The sequence below is a fragment of the Molothrus ater genome, unplaced genomic scaffold, assembly GCF_012460135.2.
Source record: "Molothrus ater isolate BHLD 08-10-18 breed brown headed cowbird unplaced genomic scaffold, BPBGC_Mater_1.1 matUn_MA656, whole genome shotgun sequence".
NCBI lineage: Eukaryota > Metazoa > Chordata > Aves > Passeriformes > Icteridae > Molothrus > Molothrus ater.
The window spans coordinates 25,885-51,945 of NW_023416816.1; the positions used below are offsets into that span (position 1 = coordinate 25,885).

At 51.8% G+C, this 26,061-nt stretch overlaps 2 protein-coding genes across 2 annotated transcripts in view; one reads left to right on the forward strand and one right to left on the reverse strand.

Annotated features, from left to right (window-relative positions):
- LOC118701410 (uncharacterized) overlaps positions 1-21,328 on the forward strand; it is a 36,984-nt gene extending 15,656 nt beyond the window's left edge. The window contains exons 3-11 of the mRNA XM_036406026.1: positions 18,609-18,796; positions 18,886-19,023; positions 19,296-19,410; positions 19,613-19,750; positions 19,945-20,124; positions 20,261-20,413; positions 20,572-20,673; positions 21,041-21,143; positions 21,288-21,328. Coding sequence (XP_036261919.1) covers positions 18,621-18,796; positions 18,886-19,023; positions 19,296-19,410; positions 19,613-19,750; positions 19,945-20,124; positions 20,261-20,413; positions 20,572-20,673; positions 21,041-21,143; positions 21,288-21,328 — 1,146 coding nt within the window. The 5' untranslated portion in view covers positions 18,609-18,620. The remainder of the gene's footprint in view (positions 1-18,608; positions 18,797-18,885; positions 19,024-19,295; positions 19,411-19,612; positions 19,751-19,944; positions 20,125-20,260; positions 20,414-20,571; positions 20,674-21,040; positions 21,144-21,287) is intronic.
- Positions 21,329-21,917: 589 nt separating this feature from the next.
- On the reverse strand, positions 21,918-23,557 carry LOC118701411 (uncharacterized). The gene is made up of 4 exons (XM_036406027.1): positions 23,428-23,557; positions 23,101-23,165; positions 22,459-22,991; positions 21,918-21,924 (listed from the first exon to the last, which is right to left on the reverse strand). The coding sequence occupies exons 1-4, from the start codon at positions 23,555-23,557 to the stop codon at positions 21,918-21,920; spliced, it is 735 nt and encodes a 244-aa protein (XP_036261920.1).
- Between the last annotated feature and the right edge of the window lie 2,504 nt (positions 23,558-26,061).

Consider the following 26,061-nt stretch of genomic DNA (forward strand, 5'->3'; position numbering starts at 1 on the left):
GGCTGAGCGCCAAGATGCACCCAGTCGTAATAACCTTTGCTCCATGGTCCTGGTCTCCCATTAAACTTTTATTGAAGTCCTTTATTAACTGTTTACATTTTCACAGGCGAGTGAACGTGTTTTTCACAGGCAGCTTCACAGAAACTGGAACACGTGGGGGTTCCCAGGAGTGGGCACCGCTGATCCAGGGCATGGAGGCGCTGCCTGCAATCGTCCATAACCGCCCATAAGGAGCCTCCAGGGCTTTACCCTCCATGAGCTGCACCAGCCGTGTCGGGAAAGGTGACAAGAGCCCGTGGAATGGTCCTTGTTGCAGGCAGATTGGCCACTTGCAGCTCTTCAAAACTCCCTCCCGTGAAAAATGAAAAAACTTCAACCATTCAAAAGTGTGAAAAACACGTTCACTCTCCTGTGAAAATCTAAAAAGTTTAATAAAGGACAGTGGGAGACCAGGAGCATGGAGCAAAGGTTATTACGGCCGGGTGCATCTTGGCACTCAGCCAGGAGCACCCTGTTACCTTCGGGGATCCCCTGAAATACCTTTCCCCTTACATCAGCCTGCTGCATATTCATAGAGCCTCATGCACAGCAACTGGGACGGGTTTAACACTTTACTGGGTATATTAGTGTTCAGAAACACATAATCACCAGAATGATTATATGCAGGTGCTTTTATTGAAGAGCTCTGGGTGTCAGGGGTACCAACCCAAATCTGACTCCGACATGGGTTCGGGATGAACATGTTTTTATATTCTATCCTTATATAACTTTCATGTTAATGACTAAACTTCAATTGTTCTATTGTATACATAGATTTCAGCCAAGCATGGGCTCCTTGTGGCCCCCCTCAAACTTCTAACATAGTTTCTCATTATTCTTCTTATGATTAAACAATAATTATATTTAATTACTAAACAATCATCACATCTAACAATTATATCATTTATCATGTTCTGCTTACACAGGTGCAATTTCACATGATCTGGCAAGCACAAAGCCTAACATTTTCAGAGTCTATTTTTGACATTTTTCCAGGGCCCCACTATCATTCTCCCCCCTTTGAAAGCATTTTCACTTCACTATAGGTGTAAATGTTTTCACTTGATACAGGCCTTTATTTCTCAATTTATTCTTGATGTTCTTCAAGGCCATGGTTGATGTAAACGTTGTCGTGGATGCTGTCACGCACTGGAGAACCAGAAGATGGTGGGCGTGGATCTCGTGTCAGTGCCTTTATTATCTTCTGGTTCCAGGATGTTTTCTTCTGTATCTCTCCCTTTAAGATGCTGTGAACTAACCAAATTGCTAAGAATACAATTAGTAAGATTATCACACTCTCAATGATAGATTTAATCCATGAACTCACATTCCACCCTAACCCTTTAAAGATTTTGCCTAGCCAGGTCGTAGTCAAATCCTTTTGCTCTTCTTGTGCTTCATGCTCTCTTTGTTTCAACTGATTGATGTCATATTCTACATCTGCAGTTACATTTGGGATGTGAACGCAGCAATGACCAACCCGTCCCTTTAAAAATCCACATACTCCATGCTCTTTCAGGAGTAACAAATCTAAGGCTAATCGATTTTGTAAAGTCATTTTTGTGGTGGCTTGTAATTGTACGTTTAATTCTTTAAATCCTTCCCAGGTGACTCTTGCCAGTCTATCTACCTGACCTGTAAGTTTGTACAGCATCTTCTACTCTGATAGTTTGCTATAGGACCAAGCAAAGACTCTAGGGCCCACCCAAATTTCACTCCACCAGAGGGTTCTTGCCAAGTGTCATCTAGATTTTCATTGTCTAGAACTTCTCGTCTTGCTCTTATCTGCACAAGTTCATGTTTTCCATTAAATGGGGACTTTTCCAAATTGGACATGAGGTTGGGAGGCCTAAAGTAATTTCCTTTACTTTCCCATCTACAGGCAGATGTGTTGTCCAGGTGCCATCGCTTGCTGCCCATACAAATTGTCCTGGACCTCAGACTGTAATTCTGGTACATCCTACAACTGCTTTATAATTCACTCTGCCTTGTTTATGTTTGATCCCTCTGCAAGCACAGCCAGTTTGTAGGGCTATTGCCAGGGGTGGCATCTGCTTTATCTCTGCATCATCCGAAGTGCAGTCATAAGTTTTATTACATGCCCACCAACTTACTTTGTCTGCCCTCGTTCTGCTACTGGTGGCAGTGTTTGTTACTGCTGGATCTGTTTCATTCTCGGGGCCTTCCCACTTAATGCACCAAGGGGTGTTTGCCATACATTGGAATCTTTGAAGGATACTCACAGACCATGCACTGTCCCAAGGCTCTGTCTGACCTTTCTGATCCTTGGCCTCACACTTCCATACCAGAGTGGTTTCTGTAACATTTTCTATAATCTTTTTATAGTGTGGCAAATAGCATTGCCATTGTGTGATGCCTCCTGATTCTCCCATAGGGGTTCCTAGTGTGCCATCACTTAGAATACAGTCTTTCTGGCCCATGGGTTTCATCCATGTTCCTATTTTCTCCCAAGTTTCCTTGACTACTTGGCTCGATTCGGGTACCTGTTTGCATGCAATTGTTTTGTTCTTTTGTATTTCAGGTAGTTTTGATGTTATGATTCCCCAATTTACTGGGTCTCCTGCTGCCTTTGGTATTGGCAGACAGGCAGTTATTCTACAGGTGTTTTGCATTTGGCAAAGTCTTTGACTAATCCAATCATTACATTCTCAGCCCAAACTGCATTAGAAGCCTTTATCACCTGTGTTTCTGCTTGTACCTCTCTCTTCATTCTAGAATGAAGAGTGTTTAGTTGATCTTTTTGCATTCCACATCCCAAAGACATTAATGACCATAACGTTAGCACAATTACTGATAGCATTCTGAAGCAATTAAACACATCTTATCTGCAGCCTTGTTGGTTCCAGAGTTAACACAGTCCGTGATCCAGGATGGATTTTCTTCACTCGGGTGTAGTGAATCCAGGGGTCCACGCCGGCTACTTTGACTGCTGTAAAGGTGGTCAGCAGTACCTGGTGGGGCCCACTCCACTTTTCTTTCAGCGGTTCTTCGTTCCAGTTCTTGATGTACGCCTCGTCTCCTGGATGTATGTTATGAACTGGGTTCTCGAGAGTCAGCGGTCTATTCCACACAAGGATGCTCCAGAGCCGAGCTAAAGTTTTCCCGAGAGACAGAACATAATTATACACTTCCTGCTTTCCTGTGACGTGCACATTAGGGTTAGGCTCAGGAGATTCATATGGTTTCCCATGCAATATCTCATAAGGACTGACTGACATCCCACTCCTAGGCTTTATCCGAATCCTCAACAGTGCTATTGGCAAAGCCTGGGGCCACTGCAATTTGGCTTCTTGGCATATTTTACTGATTTGCCTCTTTAGTGTCTGATTCATCCTCTCTACCTGTCCACTTGACTGGGGTCTCCACGGTGTGTGGAGGTCCCAAGTTATCCCCAGCAATCTGCTTACCTCTCTTACTACTGTAGCTATGAAATGGGGCCCCCTATCTGATGATACCCTAGGGGCACCCCGAACCTGGGAATAATCTCCTGTAGTAACCACTTTACTGTTTCCTTTGCTTGGTTGGTGCGACAGGGAAGGGCTTCTGGCCACCCAGAGAATGTGTCAACCCCCACTAACAGGTATTTGTATCCTCGAGTTCTTGGCAAGTCTACAAAATCTGCCTGCCAATAGTCTCCTGGCTCTATTCCTATCCGAATTCTTCCTAGCTGTGCTTGTTGTCTAGCCACTGGGTTGTTTTTCAAGCAGATATCACATTTTGACATTACTGATTTTGCCATTGTTAACATCTGTACCAAAATTAAACTCTGCTTTAGCAATTTTACCAATGCCTCTGCTCCCCAATGACATTCGTTATGTTTAATTTGTAGAACTTCTCTCATTATCAAGGGGGGTACCACTATTTGTCCTTGTGCAGTCACATACCATCCTTCTGAATTCTTTTGTGCATTTAGCAAACGTGCCAGTCTCTCATCTTCTACTGAATATTTTGGTTCTGGAGGCAAATTGAATTGGGATACATTAAGCTTTAAAGGTATCAATGCCATTGTTGTTTGCACCTCTGGAGCAACCTGTCAGGCTGTCCAGTCTGCCTTTCGATTTCCCTCACAGATTTTGGAGTTTCCTGATTGCTGTGCTTTGCAGTGTATGATTGCCACTTGTTCAGGTTTTTGTACTGATTTTATCAATTGCAGACTGCATCCTGATGTTTAATGTGCGTACCTTGAGAAGGACAATAGTCCCCTTTCTTTCCATAGTGCTCCATGTACATGCACCACTCCAAAAGCATATTTTGAGTCAGTCCAGATATTTACCCTTTTCCCTTCACTTAATTCTAGTGTCCTGGTTAAAGCAACCAGTTCTGCCTTCTGGGCAGATGTATTTGGTGGTAATGCCTTTGCCTCCACTGCTGTACTGACTGTTGTTACTGCATACCCAGCGTATCTGGTTCCGTTTTCCACAAAGCTGCTCCCATCTGTAAACAGCTCCCACTCTGGCTGCTCTAGTGGGACGTCTTTCAGGTCTTCTCTTGCTGAGTAGGTGTACTCTATTACCTCCACACAGTCATGCTCTAATGGGCCTTCTTCAGTTGTGGTACCTAGGAACAAAGCTGGATTCAAAAGGTTAGTTGTTTTTAATGTGACATCATCCTGCTCAGTCAGGACTACCTGGAATTTCATCATCCTGCTTGGGGATAGCCAATGGCCCCCCTTCTGCTCTAAGACAGTGGTTACCATGTGTGGTACATTGACATCTATGTGCCTTCCCATCGTGAGCTTCCTGGCTTCTTGTATCAGCATCACAGTGGCTGCAACTGCCCGCAGACATGGAGGCCACCCGGCACTTATGCTGTCAAGTTGTTTGGAAAAGTAGCCCACCGGCCTTTTCCAGCTTCCCAGACCTTGGGTCAGGACTCCTAGTGCTAGGCGCAGCCTTTCATGGACAAACAGCTGAAAATCTTTAGACAGATCAGGTAACCCTAATGCTGGAGCAGTTGTCAGTGCTTCCTTTAATTTTAGGAAGGCTTCTTTCTGCGGCTTGCCCCAGGTGAATGGCTGCATCTTCTGAGCTTCACACAGGGGTTTCGCAATCCGTCCATAGTCCATGATCCACAGGCGACACCATCCTGCCATCCCGAGGAAGACTCGCAGCTCATGTAGATTCTGGGGCTCTGGAATAGCACAAATAGCTTGGATACGGTTAGTGCCTAGTTTTCATTGCCCTTGTGAAATTTCACATCCCAGGTAGATCACAGTCTGTTGGGCAATTTGTGCCTTTCCTCTGGGTACTTTATAACCTCCCATTCCCAGTGAATTTAAAATCTCAATGGTTACCTTTATACAGGTTGCTTTTCTTCTGTAGCTATTAGTATATCATCAGCATACTGCAACAACAGGTATTGGTCTCTTGGTACTTGCCCACTCTCGGTCCAAATCTCCAGCTCCTTTGCCAGTTGGTTTCCGAATAGGGTCGGCGAGTTCTTATATCGTGTCCAGGTGAGCTGGGTCTTTCTCCCATTCCCTGGGTTTTCCCATTCACAGGCAAACAGTTTCCTACTTTCTTTGTCAAGGGGGGTGCAGAAAAAGGCATCTTTTAAATCACTTTCAGTAAACCACTTATATATCTCCTTTACGGATGTTAGCAATGTGTAAGGATTTGTTACCACTGGATAAATGTCCTTTGTTATTTTATTTATTGCTCTCAAATCCTGCACTAATCTATATTCACCATTTGGCTTCTTTACTGGAAATATTGGTGTATTAAATACTGATTCACATTCTTCTAAAATTTGGTATTTCAATAATTTCTTAATAATCCTTACAATTCCTTGCCGTGCTTCTGGTTTTATGGGGTACTGTTTGACTTGTACAGTCCTCGCCCCTTCTTTTAACTCTACATGCACTGGTTGTGCCAATTTAGATTTCCCTGGTATATCTGTCTCCCATACAGAGGGAATCACTGCATCTTCTCCCTCCCTAGGGATAGAGGGAACAGGTTTTTCTTTGATCATTAAAATCTTCCCGTCTTTGATTCAGATATTTTCATTATAAGCTCCTCATTTTCAAAGGTTATTACCGCATCAAGTTTCGCTAGCAAATCTCTCCCTAAAAGCGGAATTGGACACTCAGGTACGTATAGGAATTTGTGTGTTATAACTTTGTTCCCAAAACACAAATCTAGGGGTTGCAAGAATGGCCATTTTTCCTCTTTCCCTGTAGCGCTGACTATTGTTGTTTGCTTGTCCCCAATTTGTCCTTGCAAATCATTCAATACCGAGTGAGTAGCTCCTGTATCTATTAGAAATTTGACCTCTTTATGTCCTAATTGTTTATTTATAACAGGTTCCTTAACTTGTTCTACTGGCTCTATGTCTAGTCAGCTGGTATACTCCCCCAAAACCATCCCCTTGGTAACCTGCTGGCACTGATTTAACAGGTTTAACCCCTGCGTGACTGGTCTCCTATTTTGACTATTCCTGTTACATCCCCTGAAATTTGGGTTCCCTTTTCCTTGTATTACTGCCAGCAGATTCTGCTGCTGCCTTTTACTAGCTTCTCTTTTGCGATTGTTATATACCTTCCAGGCTACCTCAAGTAGCTTATCCAAATTCCTTAGTTCTTCCCCTTCTAATTTTGCAATTTTCTACGAATATTGTCCTGTGACTGGCCCAAGAATATGAGAGCAAGCTGAACCTTTGCTTGTTCTGTGTCCATTTGGAGATCTGTATATTTTCTTGCTACCTCCTTAAGCCTCTCCAAAAACGCAGTGGGAGATTCCTTCTTTTCCTGCCGAACTTCATATAGTTTAGACCAATTTATAGTTTTGGGCACAGCATTCTGAACTCCTATTTGGATCCACTCTTGATATTTCCATAGTCTCCCCATATCGCAAAATAAATTAGGGTCCCAATTTGGATCCTCAATTGGGAAATTCTCATCTAAATTCCCTGTTACAAGTCTGTTTCTGATATCCTCTCTTACCCTTTCTTTGTCTGCCTTAAGTACCATCTCTTTCTCCGTAGAATCAATCAAAGTATCTAATATTAATATATTAGATATATTAATATATATAGATATATATTAGATATACTATATATATATATATATATATATATATATATATATTAATATACATATTATTGTATGTCATGCCAGTCAGGATTTTGAGGTTTTTATAACCATTTTTAATACTCATGCCATTTTATCAGGATTTTCTCTATGAATTCTGGCTGATTGTTTCCAAATAACTAAATCTGCAGGAGAGAAAGGCACTTTTATTAATACTGGCCCTTCCACTCCTACACTTTGTCGCAAGGGGGCAATTACACTCTGTTTTTGTCTGCCTATGTCTTTTCTATCGATAACTGGGGCAAGGTTAGACCGACTCCTGGTTCTGTGGGCTACCCCATTGTTGATTCTCTCTCTCTCCTTCCTGCCACAGTTAGGTTTTGCTCATCTTCCGAGGAAGAGAGATCAGGTGACGATGGGAGAGGAGAATAAAGAGGGAAGGGTGTACTAGACGAGACAGGTTCAGGACTAGGTGGGGTAGGAGCAGGCAGTGGGATAGGGACAGATGGAACAGGTGGGATAGGGTTAGGTTCTCTTGTTCCTATTGGAGTTACCTGTAAATCAATATCTGTATAATTTTCCCTACTCAGGCTTTCTTTCAACGCCAAGTGTTCCAAACAACGTTCCTCAGAAACCCCACACTTATTGCTTGCAGATGTTTTAACCATCATTAATCCACATTCATCCTGCCATTCTGGCTTTGCCCGTAAATAGAAAAACAAATCAACATACGGAACCTCATGCCATTTTCCTTCTTGTTTACAAAAGGACATTAACTGCGAAATAGTGTTATATTGCAGAGTACTGTATTTTGGCCATTTGTCACCATTCTCCAAGGCATATTCTGGCCACCATGTATTACAATAATCAATCAACTTAGCTTTACGTAATTCTTCCCCAAAATTACCCTGTTTCCAATGTGCTAATAAGCACCCCAAAGGAGAACTTTGCGGGATAGAGGCGTTGCCACCCAAAATCCCTTTAAGTTTCTCCATTCCAAATATACCACAAATTGCCGAACCCGCAACGCTTTCGTGATTGTCTTATGGAATGGCGCCTGGGCTTGTACCAGCAGGAATTCCTTTAGCCCAACCAAGCGTAGCTTTCGCTGCGTCTCATTGGCAGGCACCCAAACCAAAGTAAAAAGCACCTTACCTTTCTCCCGGGGACGTGGCGAGCGGCAGAAGCGGTCGCGGCCGATCGAGCTCCCCGAGAATCCCTCGGTGCCGGCTGGAGCGCGGTCGAGTCGCGAAACTCGCTCAGCAGCACCCGCAGGGTCCCATCCGGGGTCGCCAAAATGTTAGCGTTCAGAAACACATAATCCCATAAGCGATTATATGCGGTGCTTTTTATTCAAGAGCTCTGGGAATCGGGGTAGTTTCCACCCAAATCTGATTCCGACCACACATTCGAGGTGAACGTGTTTTATCCTCTATCATTACATAACTTTCATGTTAATTATTAAACTTATATTCTTCTACTGTATGCACAGATTTCAGCTAAACATAGCCCCCTTTAAATTTCCAACACAGTTTCTCACGATTCTTCTTATGGTCATATATTAATTATATTTAATTACTAAACAATCACCACATCTAACAATTATATCTTTTATCATACTGCTTACGCAGGTGCAGTGATCTGAGAAAACACAAAGCCCAATATTTTCAAAGACGATTTTTAACATTTTCCAGGGCTCCACTATCACTTTTATTTCTTGTGGGAAAAAACCCTCCATCTGAACCAGGCACTCATGGCCAAAACTGGGCAACTGCCTCTGGAATTCCTTCTATCCATGGATAGCTCCCAGACAAAAGCTGCCAGCACTGACAAGTCTGGCTGGCCTTGGCTTCCTGAGGGCTGGCCCTCATCTGCCTCTGAAACACTGGGGCTGGGTGCTTTCCTTCCTCATAAAAAGAACTCTTCTTCCTGTCCAGGCACCCACAGCCAAAACTGAGATTCCACCTCCAAAATGCCCAATGTCCAAGGAAAGCCCCTAGACAAAAGGTGCCAGGAGAGACAGGGCTGGCTGGCTTGGCCTGAGGGTGGCCACCTCTCATCTTCTTCCTAAACACTTGGACTTTGTGCTTTACTTTCCTATGGGCAAAAACACCCATCTTGACCATGGCCAAAACTGGGATTCCACCTCCAAAACTCCGTACATCCAAGGATTGCTCCCAGGTGAAAGCTGCCAGGACAGACAGGTCTGGCTGCCCTTGGCCTCCTGGGGGTGCCTCTCCCCTGCTGTCCAAACACTGGGGCTGGGTGCTTTCCTTCCTATGGAACCGTCCTTCTTATCCATGCAGAAATGGCCGAAATTGGGGTTCCACCTCCCAAATTCCCGATATCCAAGGGTTGCTTTCAGACAAAAGCTGCCAGGACAGAGAGGTCTGGCTGGCCTTGGCTTCTGATGGCCGCCTTTCATCTGCCCCTGAGACACCACCAGTGTTCTGTGCTTTCCTTCCTATGGAGAAGAACCATCCTTCTCCTCCGGTGTCCATGTCTGAAATTGGGATTCCACCTCTGAAATTCTCAATATCCAAGGGTTGCTCCCGGCAAAATCTGCCAGTACTGTCAAGGCTGGCTGGCCTGGGCCTCTGGTGGCTGTGCCTGCAACAGTGGGGCTGGGTTCTTTCCTTCCCATGGAGATCCCTGGGACACTGTGGGGAACTCATGGAACCAAGGGGATCATTGTGGCCCCACTGGAGCCCATGGAACCAAGGGGATCATTGTGGCACCACTGGAGCCCATGGAACCAAGGGGCCATGGTGACACAGAGGCTATTATGGCTCTGTGGGGCCTGATGGAACCATGGAGACCATTCCAACCTTCAGGGCCTCGTGTCACCAAGGGGGCATTATGACACCTCAGGGCCTCATGGAAGCTGGGGACCATTGGGACACTGTAGGGCCCCATGGAACCCAGGGAACATGGAACAGCTCTGGCTGGCTTGGCCTCACAGGGGCCACCTGACAGCTCTGGCTGATCTTGGGATGTCAAGGGCTGCCTCTCATCAGCTCCTGGAGCACTGGGGCTCTGTGCTTTCCTTGCTGTGGACAAGAGCTGTCTGACTTTTCAGATGCCCATTGCCAAAATGGATACTCTGCCTAAAATAATTTCCTCTATGCAAGGGTATCTCACAAAACAAAACCTGCCAGCTCTGGCTGGCCTTGGCCTCTGGTGGTCACCTCTCATCTGTCCCTGAAACACCGGGGCTCTGTTCCTTCATTCCTATGGAACAGAACCAGCCTTCTTGTCCAGGGACCATGGCCAAAATTAGAATTTGGCCTCCCAAATTCTGTATATCCAAGGATTGCTCCCAGACAAAAGTAGCCAGGATAGACAGGTTGGGCTGGTCCTGTCCTCTGGTGATTTCTTTAGACTCTGAGCTGAATGTTTTCATTTGGAAACACCTTGGAGAGGGCCCAGAGACGTCCCAAAGAGGGGTTTAGAGGCCTTGGGCCCATGAGCACTGTATAGGGACAAAGGAGCTCTGTGCTCAGTGGGGTGGAGCCTGAGGAGAGTGGAGCAGAGCCATGAGAATGTTTAAAGAGCAATTTCAGGGATGGTGGATCCTTTTGACATAGTGGAAAACAGCCAGAGAGAGAAAGAATTAACGCCAAGGGCAGATGGGGAGGCCCAGAGTGGCTCCAGGAGAAAGGAATTTCCCTGTCAGGGCAGGGCTGTGGTGCAGCACGTCCCCAGCAGGAGCCTGGAGCAGCCCCAGGCTTTGTGTGGGCAGGCAGGGGCAGGCAGGAGGCAGAGCTGTCAGCAAAGGAAGGGCCCAGCCAGGTGGGGCAGCCAGGGGATGCCAAGAGCCTGCAGGGACAGAGGCCAGGGCAGGGACACCGTGGGACAGCCTGGGCTGCACAGGGCACAGGGATGGGCAGCAGCTGCAAGACAGCCCTGACAGAGCCAACCTGGGCAGCGCTTTGGCCATGGCTGCTGGCCCTGGGCCTGAGCCAGGAGGGGACAAGTGACCCTTGCAGGCCTGGGGCCTCATTGCCTCCTTGTCCTTGCTCAGCAGCCTGGCAGGGGCTGCCCCACGCTCCTGCCCTTGGCATTGCCCATCCCCACATGCCAGTGCCCATCCCGGGAAGAGCCCTGAGCAAGGAGGGAGGGACAGGATCTGCCTGGCCAGGGGCTGGGGCTCAGGCCTTGGCCCTTTGCATTCCTGAAACAAATCCAGGTTTGCTCAGCACCAGAGACACCTTTGCCTTGTTTGTCCCCAGCTGCCATCAGTGCCTCCAGTGTTCTGCTCTCCCTGGAACCCGGGGACACTTTCTCAGTCCTGTCCCTCACAGGGATCTCTTTAAAGTACAAGAAACTTCAGTATTTCAATCTCACTTGGAGCTCTTGAGAAGTCTTTGAGCCCACTCTGAGGGACTGGGTGTGATGCAAAGAGCAGCAAAGGCCCAGAGGGTGATTAAAGTCCTTGTGCTGTGTCTGTGCTGCTGAGCTGGGCCGGGCTCCTGGCCCAGAGGCAGCTCCTGGCAAGGGCAGCAGAGCTGCAGAGAGACAGCTCTGGCCAGGAGCAGCTCCTGTGCACAGCCCAGCAGGGCTGGGGCACTGCCAGGGCCCCTCAGGGACACGAGCAGGGCACAGACAGAGCTCACAGGGGCTCAACACTGGCCGGGGCTGTGGCATGTCCCCGCGGGGGCTGTGTCACAGCAGCACCTCTGGGGCTGTGTCCCAGAGGCACAGAGCAGCTGGGATGGCAGCAAGGGGCTGTGTGACAGCACAGAGTGGGCTGTGTGACAGCACTGAGGGGGTTGTGACAGCACAGAGCTAGCTGTGACATCACAGAAGGTGGCTCTGGGACATCACAATGTGGGTTGTGACACAGAGTCCCAGAGCAGCTGTGTGATGCCACAGAGAAGGCTGTGACATCACAGGGTGACTGTGACATCACAAATTTGCTGTGAGACATCACATAGCAGCTGAATGGCATCATAAGAAGGTTGTGTGACATCACAGCTGGAACTGTGACATCACAGGGTCTGTGTGACATCAGGTAGCCTGTGTGACATCACGGGGGCTGTGTGAGGTCCCTGGGGAGGTCACTCTGCCCCGGCCCCCTCACAGTTCCCCCCAGAGCAGTCCAACCCTGCTCGTGCACAGCGGGGTCCCCTGTCCCCCCGGGTCCCCCCGGCCCCGGCCCCACAGCCTCCCCCAGAGGATGTTCCACGAGATCGACCCCAGAGCCTGACACGGGGACAGGGGCCGGGGCCCTGGGGGTGGCACAGGGGGACAGGGACCCCCCGGCAGCGTCCCCGTGTCCCCCAGGGCCAGATCCTGGGCCAGGGCTCCTTCACCCTGTTATAGATAAATATCATGATATTGGCTTTTTGCAAATATTAAAATGGATTTTATATGTGTGGTGTTAAAATAGCTTTGTTCTAAAGATGTAGTTTTTATTTCTGTTGTTAATTGAGCTTAGACATTGTAGTGAAATAGCTGATAGAAGTGTGCTTGTGTTAAACTGCCTGCTTGGGTGGGATAACATCCAATGCCCACAGGATGAGGACACCTGTACAGATCTGCCAACTATCAGCACTCCCCGTCTGAAGGCAGAGTGCACCAAGGCCCAAAACCTGGAGGTGATAAAGAGAAGGAGCCAAAACCACAGCGAAGAAACACACATGCTCTGAAAAGGCAGACCCAAGGAGGGGCCATGTAAAATCAGTCCTGGAATATGTAAAGTAGTTTATGGATATGCATGAGGCTCTATGAATATGCACCAAGCTGATGTAAGGGGAAAGGTATTTCAGGGGATCCCCGAAGGTAACAGGGTGCTCCTGGCTGAGTGCCAAGATGCACACGGCCGTAATAACCTTTTGTCCTAGGGTGACATTATGATGCTTGTATCCCCATTCATGTGTTCTGTGAATGTTGGATATTATGTTCTGTACCTTTAAGACTGGCTCTGAAGAGGGAAAGTTTTGTTTTGGTTTTTTTATCAGCCTGGCGGGACACAGAGACTGCAGCTTTTGCTTTTTCTGCTTTTGCTTTTCGCTTTGCTCTCTCTTGCTCTTGCTTGCTTCGCTTCTGCTTGCTTTTGTTCATTAGCTAGTTTAGCTAAACTGTCCAAATTTCTTCCTGGACTGTTTCTCCTTTCCTTTTTCTGACCATTTCGAACCTGCTCCGGACTGGGACCTGGGAAACACCAAAATCCTGCACCTTCTGGCCTGCAGCAGCAGCCCCAGCGCCGGAGGGACTGAGAACAGAGTGACCACCCCCAAGAGAGACTTTCTGAATTTGTCATCTTTTTTCAGTGTTGCCATCCGGTATTGTTCATTTTGTGTGCTGGGGGGTGCTGTGCCTGTTAAATAAACAGGTTTTTTCCACTCCTCTCCGAGGAATCCTTCCCGAACCAGTTGGGGGGAGGGACCGTGTGGGTTTGCTTACTGGAGAGGCCCTCATTTGGAAATTCTCCTCCAAATTTGCCCTAAACCACGACAAAATCTTGGCGCCCAATGTGGGGCGAGAGAGAGACAGAGTGGAAAAACCCTGTTTTGAGTGTATTTTGGTTGCCATTACTCTCTGTTTGTTTGAAGCAGTTAATAGTCATGCTTTTTGAATTCATGATGAGTGTTGGGGTGAAGGCTTGCATGTGCTTCTGGTCCCTAGGGTTTTTCGAGATTTTAATACCTCTGTGGTCCCTAGGTTTATTTTCCTATCCTGAAATAGTTCTAGTATTGTCCCTCATACGTAGTTTTTACAGTAGAGGGGCAGTGACCAGAATAGCTATCCTGCTGGGCTTGATGGCAATGATGTGCAAGAAGTTTATAAACATGTTGGGGTCTGCTCCAGGTATGAATGGTTCTTGGCTATGGTTATTCGTCCAGTTTGTTAGAGGAGGAGCAGCAGGGAATGAGGCTTTTCAGCCTTTGCTTTCCTTCTTCTCCTATGAATCGGTTGCATCAGTAGTAAAGGATGTTCAGTTTCCCCTGCATGTTAAAGAAACCATCTTTCTTGTATTCAGTCTGGTAACCTTCCTCTATACAGTCTGCTGTTTCTCCAGAGTGAGGGCTGAGATTTCTAGACAGACTGATGAGGCCCCTGACTCAGGAGTAGAGCCAGGCGTGGAACATCCTGAGGGGTGTGGGAAATGGGAGGATATGGGCCAAATCCTGAAGGAATTCTCTGACCCTATAGTCTGGGATTTTCCCCATAAACAAATTCAGAACCCAGTTGAGGTGGGGAAATATTTGAAAGAGAAATACCAGGATGAGCCTAAGGAGAGAAAGGGCACTGCAGTGAGCTGGGCCCTGGCATATGCTTATTGCACTCTGTTGGAGACTGTAGGACAGCAGACAGAGGCAGGGGGGCAGGGAGATAAATCAGCAGCTATCCCAGTCACTCAGGCTGCAGCCAACACCACAGGCTCAAAGCCAGCAGCCAAACCAGATAGTGAGCCTAAGCCAGCAGCTAAACCAATGGCTGTTGCTACCAGTACTAGAAGCGGGAAATGCACAGACAAGACCAATCGACCAGTGGATGATGATGATGATGATGATGCAGGAGAAGGAACCTCAATGCCTCCTGACATAAAATCAGGAGTCAAAGCAGCAGGTGCAAGATCAGATGCAAATACTGAGTCTTTTTCCCTGAAGGACCTTCGTGGCTTACGGAAGGATTACACCCGACGACCTGATGAATCCATAATTCGTTGGTTAGTCCGTCTCTGGGATGCTGCAGGTGAGGCTACAATTCTGGATGGCACAGAAACGAGGCATTTGGGATCCCTATCACATGATCCTGTCATTGACCAAGGAATGATGAGGGGGGCAAACCCTCACAGCCTCTGGGCACGGGTCTTGGAAAGTGTTGCACAAAGATACCTGTGTGCAGATGACCTTTCTATGCAACAAACACAGTGGAAGACCATAGAGCAAGGGATCCAACGCCTGAGAGAGATGGCAGTGGCAGAGATTATCTTCTCAGATGATGTGACAACTAGGAACCCAGAACTGGTGCCATGCACGTCTGTGATGTGGCGAAAACTTGTGCAACTTGGGCCACACGAATATGCTTCTGCCCTAGCCATAATGAAGCGGGATGAGAGGGATGAGACTGTGCTGGATATGGCAAGGAAGCTCCGAGCACATGCAGATGCTGTGCATGGCCCAACACATGCCAGAATTGCAGCGGTAGAAACACGTCTGCAGAACTTAGAGGATAAGATAGAGGAGAATCATAAGAAGCTCAGAGAGGAGATTAAAGAAGACCTTCTCCAAATCTCGGCAGTACAGATCAGAGGTTCTGGTATCCAAGGCAGACGTTCCCCAGATGGCCAGAGAAGGTACACCCCACGAACAGAGCTGTGGTTCTACCTGCGTGACTGTGGAGAAAACATGAGGAGATGGGATGGAAAATCTACTGCTGCTCTGGCCCAACGGGTCCATGAATTGAAGGAAGGCAGGGCTGAAAGAGAGAGTTACGCCAAAAGGAAAGCAGCTCCAGTTGCCCGTAGCTGAACTGCCAGGTATGATGATGATGATGACATGTCCAATCCCCTTGAAGGAACCTCCAAGACATATGCCCAGGGAAAGAAGGATAACCAGGCTTAGAGGGGCCCTGCCTCTAGGCAGGTGGAGGCCAGGGAAAATCGTGTTTTCTGGTCTGTGTGGATTCGTTGGCCTGGCACATTGGAACCACAAGAGTATAAAGCTTTGGTTGATACTGGTGCTCAATGTACATTCATCCCATCGAGACATGTGGGGACAGAGTCTGTTTCTATTGCTGGTGTGACAGGAGGATCCCAGGATTTCACTTTGGTGGAAGCTGATGTGAGCCTGACTGGGAATGAGTGGAAGAAACATCCTATTGTGACTGGCCCAGAGGCCCCATGTATTTTGGGCATAGACTACCTTCGAAGTGGGTATTTCAAAGACCCAAAAGGACTCAAGTGGGTATTTGGGATAGCTGCTGTAGAGACAGAGGGCATCCAGCAATTGAACACCTTGCCTGGGCTGTCAGACATCTGCAGTAGGATGTCTGATGGGAGAAGAGCAACGGGTGCCAATTGCCACTTCCACAGTGCATCGACAACAGTATAGAACCACTCGAGATGCTGTGATCCCCATCCATAAGATGATCCGAGAGCTGGAGAGCCAAGGGGTGGTCAGCAAGACCCACTCACCCTTCAACAGCCCCATTTGGCCTGTGCGAAAATCTGAAGGAGAATGGAGATTGACTGTGGACTACCGTGCATTGAATGAGGTGACTCCACCACTGAGCGCTGCCGTGCCAGACATATTAGAGCTCCAGTAGGAGCTTGAGTCCAAGGCAGCGAGGTGGTATGCCACTATAGACATTGCCAATGCATTTTTCTCCATTCCTCTGGCAGCAGAATGCAGGCCTCAGTTTGCTTTCACGTGGAGGGGAGTGCAGTACACCTGGAAGCGACTGCCCCAGGGATGGAAGCACAGTCCCACCATCTGCCATGGACTGATCCAGACTGCACTGGAAAGGGGTGAGGCTCCAGAACATCTGCAGTATATTGATGACATCATTGTGTGGGGGAAGACAGCTGCGGAAGTGTTTGAGAAAGGAAAGGAAATCATCCAAATCCTCCTGGGAGCTGGTTTTGCCATTAAAAAGAGCAAAGCAAAGGGACCAGCTGATGAGATTCAGTTCCTGGGAGTGAAGTGGCAAGATGGACGGCATCAGATTCCTACAGACGTCATCAACAAGATCACAGCAAGGCAGTGTGTGCAAGGGCCCAGGGTGGCACGCTGCAGCACGGTCACTGTGCCATGGAACAGAAGCCGGTGTCCAAGGCCCCTTTGTGACACGTGGGAAATAGAAGCTTGCCCGGCTGCTGGCAACACGCAACGGGGCACAAGGGGACAGAGCGGTGCCGTGAGGAGCCCCCGCACAGCGCACTCGTTCCCGTCTGACCCGGAGCTTCTCCGCGGCGCTGTTCCTGCAGCTGAGCTCGAGGCCAGAGCACAGGACTCGCTGACCCGTGGCCTTCCTGAGGCTTCTATTCTGCAGCTGCCCTCAAGGGACTTGGTGCCCTGGAGCTTTCCCAAGGCATCTCTCCTGCAAGTAGCTCCAGGCACAGCCATGGAGCAGAGACCCCCAAGAGTGCCCAAGCTGGCCTGGATGGAGGAGGAGGAGGAGGAAGAAGAAGGCCCTGGAGCTGCCCCAGCCCAGGAGACAGAAGAGGTGGTGCCGTTCCCTCCACCGCAGGAGGGTGAGTGGCAGAGCTGGGCTGCAGGGCTGGAGCCTGCAGCCAATTGGCGCCATGCCATGCCATGCCATGCCATGCCATGCCATGCCATGCCATGCCATGCTCCTACAGCTCCTACAGCTCATCTGCGACTTTATCCGGAGCATTGGGCAGGTAGAGACCAGCACCATGGGCACTGGGCTCAGAGCTCACTCAGAGCTCCTCAGTCATGAGACCAGTGCCGCCCTGCTGGATTTGCTCCTGGAGAAGGGTGTTGCCAGGCCAGAACAAGTGAGCAGCCTGGGGCCAGGCTTCAATTCCCCCATGAGTCCCGTGGCTTCCCCAGCCATGCCTGCTGGTCCCTGGGAGCCTTTGCAGCCATGGCAGTGCGCTGGCAAGGGAAGCACTTCTCTGGGGACCCTGGGCACATGGCTCCCTCTGGCAGCTTTCCAAGTCTCCCCGTGCCTTCTCCAGGTGCCCGCCATGGTGAAGTCCATTCACCGATGGCTCCTGGCCAATGATTCTGCCCAGCACAGGCTGGACAAGGCCCTGCTGAATGTCACCAGAGCACACCCGGGTGAGGCAGTGGTGACGCTCCTGTTGCAGCCCCGTCCTGTGACAGGTATGGGGCCCACCTGCCCAGAGGGCTCAGGCCTCCCCAGCCCATCACCCTGTACCGCCTGGCCCAGGTGTCTGAGCAACAGAGAGTTCCAGGGCCCTCTGGCTGCTGCCGTTCCCAGCCCTGGCATGTCAGCCCCCGAGCCTGCTGCCATGCTCCCTTGCCGTCCCTCAGGGGCCTGTCCCCACAGGGCTGGGCTGCCTGGCTGCTGCCGGCCAGGCCCAGTGGGCAGAGGAAGAGCCGGCGGTCAGCCCGGGCCCCTAGGGATGCCCAGGCCACGGTGCTGTGTCTGAGACCCCCCTGAGACAGAGCTCTAACCCCTCAGAGCTGCCATCTCCATGTGGAAGACCATCATGTACTCGTCCAGGACTGCAGAGCCAGTGCTGCTGATCCTCCTGGATGTGCTGGGGAGCTGGCCAGAGCGCAGCACGTGCACCTCCCATGGGGACAAAACGGGTGTCTTTGGCCTGGCTGTGAGTTTCTGCAAGTGGCCTTTGCTGGCCCCAAGGCCGCCTCTCCAGCAGCTCTCCATCCTCCTTCCCCCACTGCATCTCCCTGCCTCAGGCGCTGGCCTGAAACCTGGCCCAGGGACAGCTTCAGGCCCACCAGGCCCCGTGCTCCCCCTGCCAAGGTCTCTGCGGGCCTCTCCCTGCCCTGCTCGGGCCCTGCCCCAGGGACACCTGGGCACTGAGCGCTGTCTCGGGGGGCTTTGTCCCTTGCAGGTAACCGTGGTGATGTGGAAGATGCTCCAGGAGCCCCATGCGCCACGTGTAGTGATGTCGTATTTCCCCCAGCTATTTGTGCATCTGCTCTTCCAAGTGTTCTTCAGCACAGAAGAGATGCCAGAGGAGGTCGATGCCTTCTGGAAGGAATGCCTGCAAGAGCACGGCCTTGCCACCAGCCCCAACAGGTGCTCCATGCCAGTCCTCCTGTCCCTGCCACGTGGCCTGCCAAGGAGCCAGTGCTGCCAGGGTGACCTGGCCTTTGCTGTGCACACAGGTTTGCAGTGCAGACCCTGAAGTCCCTGCTCTGCCGAAAGCAGTACAAGGAGGTGGTGGTGTCAGTGGAACGCAAGCGTGGCTGGGACACGCTGCTCTGTGCTGACACCCGCCACTATGCCGTGGGTCTGCTGGCCAGGTGAGACTCCCCTTCTCCCCATTGCTCCCAGCATTTGTGCCCTGTGCCCGGGCTGTCCCACACAGTCCCCGTGGCCCTGGGACACAGGGCCTTGTCACCGAGGGTCGGCCCAAGAAGACTGGAAAAGGCTGGGAGGGGAGAGAGCACAGGAGGAGACACCTCCTAAAGGGCCCAGGTCACCTTGCAGGATGGTGGTGAAAGACCAGCAGGCTCTGCGAGCCTGTCCTTGGAGAGATTTGCTCAGGTTCCTGGTCCCTTTTTCGCCCTCCTAGGGAGATGCGCCATGCTTGTCTTCGGTTCAGCTCCAGTATTGCACTCCACCTCCTCTGGCTGCTCAGCACACCGGAGCCACACTGGGATCTGCCCACCCTGGCGTTCCTTGTGGAGGTGAGCCGGGTGTGCAGCGCTGCCTGGCTGAGCTGCCTCCCAGCTCTCTGCCCTCTGGGAGCCGCAGCCGCCTGGGACGGTGCCCGCGCCCTGTGCTGCTGCTGCTGCTGCTGCTGCTGCTGCTGCTGCTGCCTGGGCCCAGCCCTGTGCAGCTCCGGGCTCCTGCCGGCCGGCTCCCCCATCACTGGCCTGTGCCTTTCAGCGCCTCGAGTGCCTGGATGCCAGTGAATGTGGTGACAGTGTTGTGAAGGTCTCTTCAAGGTACCTGCAGAGCGAGTGCAGGGAGAGGCGTCGCCTGGCGCTCAGGGCCCTGCTGGAGCTCATTGATGATCCCTCAATGGTGAGAAGGGGGCGGTGGCTGAAGCTGCGCTGGGAACGCAGTCACTTGGCCTGGCCTGGGCGCTGGGGTGCTGGGGCAGCTGCTCCCAGCTCTCCTGCCTCCCGCTTCAGCTGCCCGCGTGCTTCAGGACAGGCCTTTGGCCTCTGGGCCCTGTGGCAGCAGGATGGCCTTCCACAGACTTGTGTTCCGCACAGGCCGAAAGAATGTGGAGCCTGACCCAATGCCTCATGGACCTACTGTGCGACAATGATGCAGAGATAGCTGGCATGACCCTCATCACACTCAGCTTTCTATTCCTGCACAAATCACACATTCTGATGTCAACCCCCATTGCCCTGCAGCTGGCTGAGGCGCTCCTGCCACTCTTTGACCACGTAAGGCTCTGTGCCCCCAGCCACAGCCGCTGGCTGCTGCCTGGAAACTGTGTGCCCTGTGCATTTCCAGCCCTGTGCCCAGGGGGGCCTGCAGGAGCCAATGCTGAGGTAGTTTTTCCTTTTTTTTTTCCTACAGGATAATAGCCAGGTCCAGCTGCTCTCCATCAAACTCTTCCGAGACATGATGGAGTATTTGGAAGAGAGAGAAAACCCTTTGGAAAGCCCTGTGCAACAGAGCCTGCTTGCACTCTTCTTCCACTGCCATGATGAGAATCAGCGTGTGGCAGAGGTGAGGACTCGTGGGCTGCTGCTGTTCCCCTGGCAGGGGGCTCGGCTGCCTCCTGCCCTGCGCCTGCTGGATCGCAGCCTCCTCCAGGCCATGGCACGGGGACGCAGGTGCCGTGCCCTGGGCTGTGGGGCCATCTCCGTGTCCCTGCTGCTCTCCAGGCTTCTCAGGAAGCGCTGCTTTGTGCGGTCAAGTTGATGAAGAGGAGGGATCTCAAGAAGCTGGTGAAGGAGCAGAAACTGTGGAAGTTCAGCGAGTGCCTGGTAAGGAGGGCCTGCAAGGCCCAGGCTCAGGCTGGAGAAGGCCCCTGCGGGCGGCGCTCAGTGTGCGGGCCGGGCAGCTGTGCCCCTGCCCGCTGCGGCAGCCAGAGGCCGCGCGGGCTCCTCTCCAGGCTCCCGTGGGCCCCAGCCGGGTGCCCGTGGAGCCCCGGCCCGGCGGGGCTGCGGGGCGGCACCGCGGCTCCCCGGGCAGCAGCCGGCCCGCTGCCCCCTCCCCTCGGGAGCCCTTGGCCGGCGGCTGCTGGCCGCGCCTCAGGGCTGTGCGGGCAGGGGAGGCCGGGGCTGGGCGCAGGCAGCGCCCGGCCCAGGGGCTGAGCCCGCGCCAAGCCTTCCCTCCTGCCGCTCTCTGCAGCTGGCAGAGGACAGGAGCCGAGCGGCCGAGCACCTGCGCCGGGCCCTGCGCTACCTGCAGAGCCCACAGGAGTCCCTGCGAGCGGCGGCCATCAGCTTCATGGGTGAGCCACGAGCCCGCGCTCCCTCCCCGGCCCGGCCCGCCGCAGCTCGGCCCCGGCCCCGCCTGCTGCCCCTGCAGCGCCAGCCGGACCCGGCGCCGTGGAGCCCCGCCTGGGCTGGGCATTGCTGCTGCCGCCCTCTGGCAGCCGTGCCCTGGGGCGGCAGCGTGCGCCAAGGGCCGGGCTGAGCCCTGCCGGGCCAGCAGCCCGTGTGGCTGTGGCGAGCTTTGTTGATAATTGGCTAGCTGAGAAAGGCCACTTTGATGTGATCCCGTTGGATAAGGTTCGGGGAAACAAGCTGGGGATGAAGTAATCAGTGTCCAATCACTGACAAGGGTCATGGTGACATTGCTGCAACATGAAGATGGGGGAGAAAATCTTTTGCCAGAAAAATGGAAATAGCCTAGGTAGAATAGTCACAGGAATGTAAACATAGAAACAAAATAATCATTAGAGCATAGAAGTAGGTGTGGTTGATTCATGTGTGTTTTAACCAATAATGAGCTCAGCTTTGCAATATGTATAAGCTTCATTAACACCAATATAAATATGTGTGAGCTATCAATAAACTTGGAGATTTGTTGATCACGCATATTGTGTGCTGCAATTCTTCCGCCGACCCGACACTGCCCCAGCCTGGCCAAGCTGCCCGGCAGCAGCGCCGCAGCTTCAGCAGAACCACCAAAGGCCAAGGGGCTTCTGGCCATTTCCCCTTGCCCTTCCCCTTGCACGCCTGGGCAGCTGGCTGAGCACAAGCACCCTTTATCCCCTCTTCCCCTAGGCCCTGCGCACCCGGGGCAGCAAAAGAAAGATCCCGGCAGTCTGTGTATTAGAACACAGTCTATATTTACATGGTAAAGGGAAAAAAAAAAAAAGAACATTCTTGAAGGAAAAGAAAAGAACATTCTTGAAGTAAAAGAAAATTCCTCCTGACTCAGGTGGCCCAACAAAAAGAGCTTCTGGGATCAGCTCTCCACAGAGCTGCGGCAGGGCAGGCAGCCGAGCCGTGACAGACGAGGCCGTGTCTTCCATGCCCTGCGCAGGTGATTTAGGAGCCACTGGAAGCTGGAGATGGGAGCCCGCTCTCCTGACCGTGGCCTGGGCATCCCTAGGGGCCCGGGCTGACCGCTGGCTCTTCCTCTGCCCACTGGGCCTGGCCAGCAGCAGCCAGGCAGCCCAGCCCTGTGGGGACAGACCCCTGAGGGACGGCAAGGGAGCATGGCAGCAGGCTCGAGGGCTGATGTGCCAGGGCTGGGAAAGGCAGTAGCCAGAGGGCCCTGGAACTCTCTGTTGCTCAGACACCTGGGCCGGGCGGTACAGGGAGATGGGCTGGGGAGGCCTGAGCCCTCTGGGCAGGTGGGCCCCATACCTGTCACAGGACGGGGCCACACGCAGGAGCGTCATCACTGCGTCACCCGGGTGTGCTCTGGTGACATTCAGCAGGGCCTCATCCAGCCTGTGCTGGGCAGAATCATTGGCCAGGAGCCATCGGTGAATGGACCTCACCATGGCAGGCACCTGGAGAAGGCACGGGGAGACTTGGAAAGCTGCCAGAGGGAGCCATGTCCCCAGGGTCCCCAGAGAAGTGCTTCCCTTGCCAGCGCACTGCCATGGCCTCAAAGGCTCCCAGGGACCAGCAGGCGTGGCTGGGGAAGCCACGGGACTCATGGAGGAGTTGAAGCCTGGCCCCAGGCTGCTCACTTGTTCTGGCCTGGCAACAGCCTTCTCCAGGAGCAAATCCAGCAGGGCGGCACTGGTCTCATGACTGAGGAGCTCTGAGTGAGCTCTGAGCCCAGTGCCCATGGTGCTGGTCTCTTCCTGCCCAATGCTCCGGATAAAGTCGCAGACGAGCTGTAGGAGAAGGGCAAGAGGCCGGGGATGTTGCATGGAGTGCTGCACACACGGTGCTGGGCTGAGCAGGGACAGCAGGCCCAGCCCAGGTGGGGGTGGCTGCAGGTACCTGCGCTGTTCTGCGGAAGTGGCCACGGCTGGATTCCTGCTCTTGTGTGCGCTCCAGGGCTGCATCTGGCAAAGAGCGAGCGCAGCCAGAGCTGAGGGGCTGCGGGAGAGGCCGGAGAACAGAGCTCAGCCCTGCGCTGCCCAGGCAGGGAGAGCCCCGGGATGCCCCAGGGGATGGAGCATGGCCACTGCCGGGTGTCTGCCCAGCCCCTCTTCCTTCCTGTCCATGGGCATTTCCCCAGGGGATGGCATGGCATGGCATGGCATGGCATGGCATGGCGCCAATTGGCTGCAGGCTCCAGCCCTACAGCCCAGCTCTGCCACTCACCCTCCTGCGGTGGATGGAACGGCACCACCTCTTCTGTCTCCTGGGCTGGGGCAGCTCCAGGGCCTTCTTCTTCCTCCTCCTCCTCCTCCATCCAGGCCAGCTTGGGCACTCTTGGGGGTCTCTGCTCCATGGCTGTGCCTGGAGGTACTTGCAGGAGAGATGCCTTGGGAAAGCTCCAGGGCACCAAGTCCCACGCTCTGCCCTTGAGGGCAGCTGCAGAATAGAAGCCTCAGGAAGGCCACGGGTCAGCGAGTCCTGTGCTCTGGCCTCGAGCTCAGCTGCAGGAACAGCGCCGCGGAGAAGCTCCGGGTCAGACGGGAGCGAGTGCGCTGTGCGGGGGCTCCTCACGGCACCGCTCTGTCCCCTTGTGCCCCGTTGTGTGTTGCCAGCAGCCGGGCAAGCTTCTATTTCCCACGTGTCACAAAGGGGCCTTGGACACCGGCTTCCGTTCCATGGCACGGTGACCATGCTGCAGCGTGCCACCCAGGGCCCTTTGCACACACTGCCTTCTGCCCCTGGGCCGCCCCCAGCCCAGCCAATGTGGCCCAGCTTGGAAGGAATCCCTGGCCCCAGGTGTCTAAGACAGCCCGCACAGGATCTTTAGGAAGGGCTCAGAGCATCAGCAAACGCTGCCCGGCTCTGCGGGCTCAGTCCTATCCCCATATGGAGCGGTGTGGCCGATAGAAACACGCCCAGGCTAGAATGACCAGCCCGCCTCCAGCCGAAGGGGCGCTTCCCCAACACGAAGCTAGGTACCATGCCAAAGGCACTAATCTGCCTTGGGGACGTAGGCCGCTGAAACTCCAAGCCTCAGGAAGAAGAGGCGTCTCTCAGTCTCTTAGTATGATCGGGTTTATTAGGTCCCGAGGGATCAACACTCCCAATGGTTCCAGGGGATGAGAGCAGAAAACTGAGAGCCCCCAGGTGAGGAAAACCTCGGGTTTTAAAGAAGGTGGGAGGGAAAGGGGATAACAAATCAGGAGAGGGAAGGGAAGGATACATTGGGGATTGACATAACGATAAAACCAATCATGTACAACTAAGGGAGGGGCCCCGGTCCCTGAGCCAATCACCCGACACCCTGGCCAGAAGCTTCTGGAAAAGGAGGCAGGGGTGCCGAGTGACAGGCAGGTAGCCGGGGGTGGGGAACAAAAAGATACATGTGATAACCATAGAAACTGGGGAGGGGTTTGGGGATTGACAGTTAACTGGGTTAGGGCAGGACCTTTTAACATGAACAATGGGGGTGAACAGAACAAACTCAAAACGAACTACAACACCCATATCTTTCCCTGAGAGCATTTGAATTTCTAAATTAGAATCATTTGAAGGGAGGGGATTGACATTTTCCATTTCAGAGAAGGCTTCTGCCTTCCTTAGCAGACACCTCTCTTTTCAAACCAAGACAATTGTTTATCATCAAGTTATGAATATGAACAAGGCCAAACTTTCTCTGGAGAAAGAAGTTCTCGTTTATTAAAATAGCTGCAAGGAACGGAGTACCCAGGATAAGCCCAAGCACCCACACAGCAGCCAAAACCAGAACAGTGCGCTACCCCAAGTGCACTGAGCTCTCCCCAGAAAACAAGGATCCAAAAGGAAGAACCTTGACCCAACCCAACTTCCCCCTTTATAGCCCCCTTTGAGTCCAGGATTGGTCCATTTTTGATCCGCATGGTGATTGGTTCATTTCCAGGCTTCTCATTGGTCTTTAACGCCGTTCATTCTGGACCAATCGTTTCTGCAGGGCTTCGAATGATTGGTCAGATCTTCCATCCAATCCCTCTTTGACCTCGTCTTGCCCCGCCAGACCGCCCTTCCACCAGGCCTTGGGCCCTTCTCCTAGAACATTCTAATAATCCCCCCCCTGCCTCTCTTAACATAGTGCAATTAATATAACATAATTAATACAATGTAATTGAGCTATATCCTAATTTAACTTAACTGAGCTTTTACCTATAACAACTCCCCCCTCTAAAACTTTGATCAGGGTTTAGCCTGCATCAACCTCTTAACAGTCTCTTGACAGTTATTTAATTCGTTTCCTAACCAGTCTTTTAATCAGTGCTTTAACATGTTTCCTCTTCAATTGTGTATAGTTGTCTCAATGTCTGGTAAATCTGGTTCATAAGCCATGTGTCTTACTTCTCCTTTAATCGGTTTTCTTTCTGAACAGATCCATTTTTCTTTCACAGGGCATTCCCCCAGCAATTTCTGTTTAAAAATTCCCTATATTTTCGAATAGCCAATGCACTTTGCCGTCCTCTATACAGGTGGTTAACGATAAAAAGTGGATGCAATTGGGGCTCGGATTCGAGTGTGTTCTGAGGACAGCAGTCTGAGACTGTCCTGCACTCAGAGGATGATAGCATTTTTCACACAGTTGTATCTCCCCTTATTTATGCTGATAAGTAGGAGGATCAATAGAACTGGGGGTCCAGTACAGGCTATTCTCCCATTCATGTCTCCCCTCCGCAGAGGATCAGCGACTCTTTTTGGCAAGAGTATATCCTGATCCGGTCTGGCCCCCCTTCTCTTCTCTTTCCTTACTACTGTGCTTTCTTATAGGTTACTGTTGCAGGAGCCTACTTCCCCTTTTGTATCAACCTGTTCCTTCTTTCTTTTAGGGCCAGA

What these genes read in the sequence shown, in the direction of transcription:
- LOC118701411 (XM_036406027.1), bottom strand. Translation starts at nt 23,557, where the DNA reads ATGGAGCAGAGACCCCCAAGAGTGCCCAAGCTGGCCTGGATGGAGGAG. An exon ending in GTTCCATCCACCGCAGGAGG is followed by an intron (nt 23,166 to 23,427) that starts GTGAGTGGCAGA and finishes GCTCTTTGCCAG; the next exon opens with ATGCAGCCCTGGAGCGCACA. An exon ending in ACTTCCGCAGAACAGCGCAG is followed by an intron (nt 22,992 to 23,100) that starts GTACCTGCAGCC and finishes CTTCTCCTACAG; the next exon opens with CTCGTCTGCGACTTTATCCG.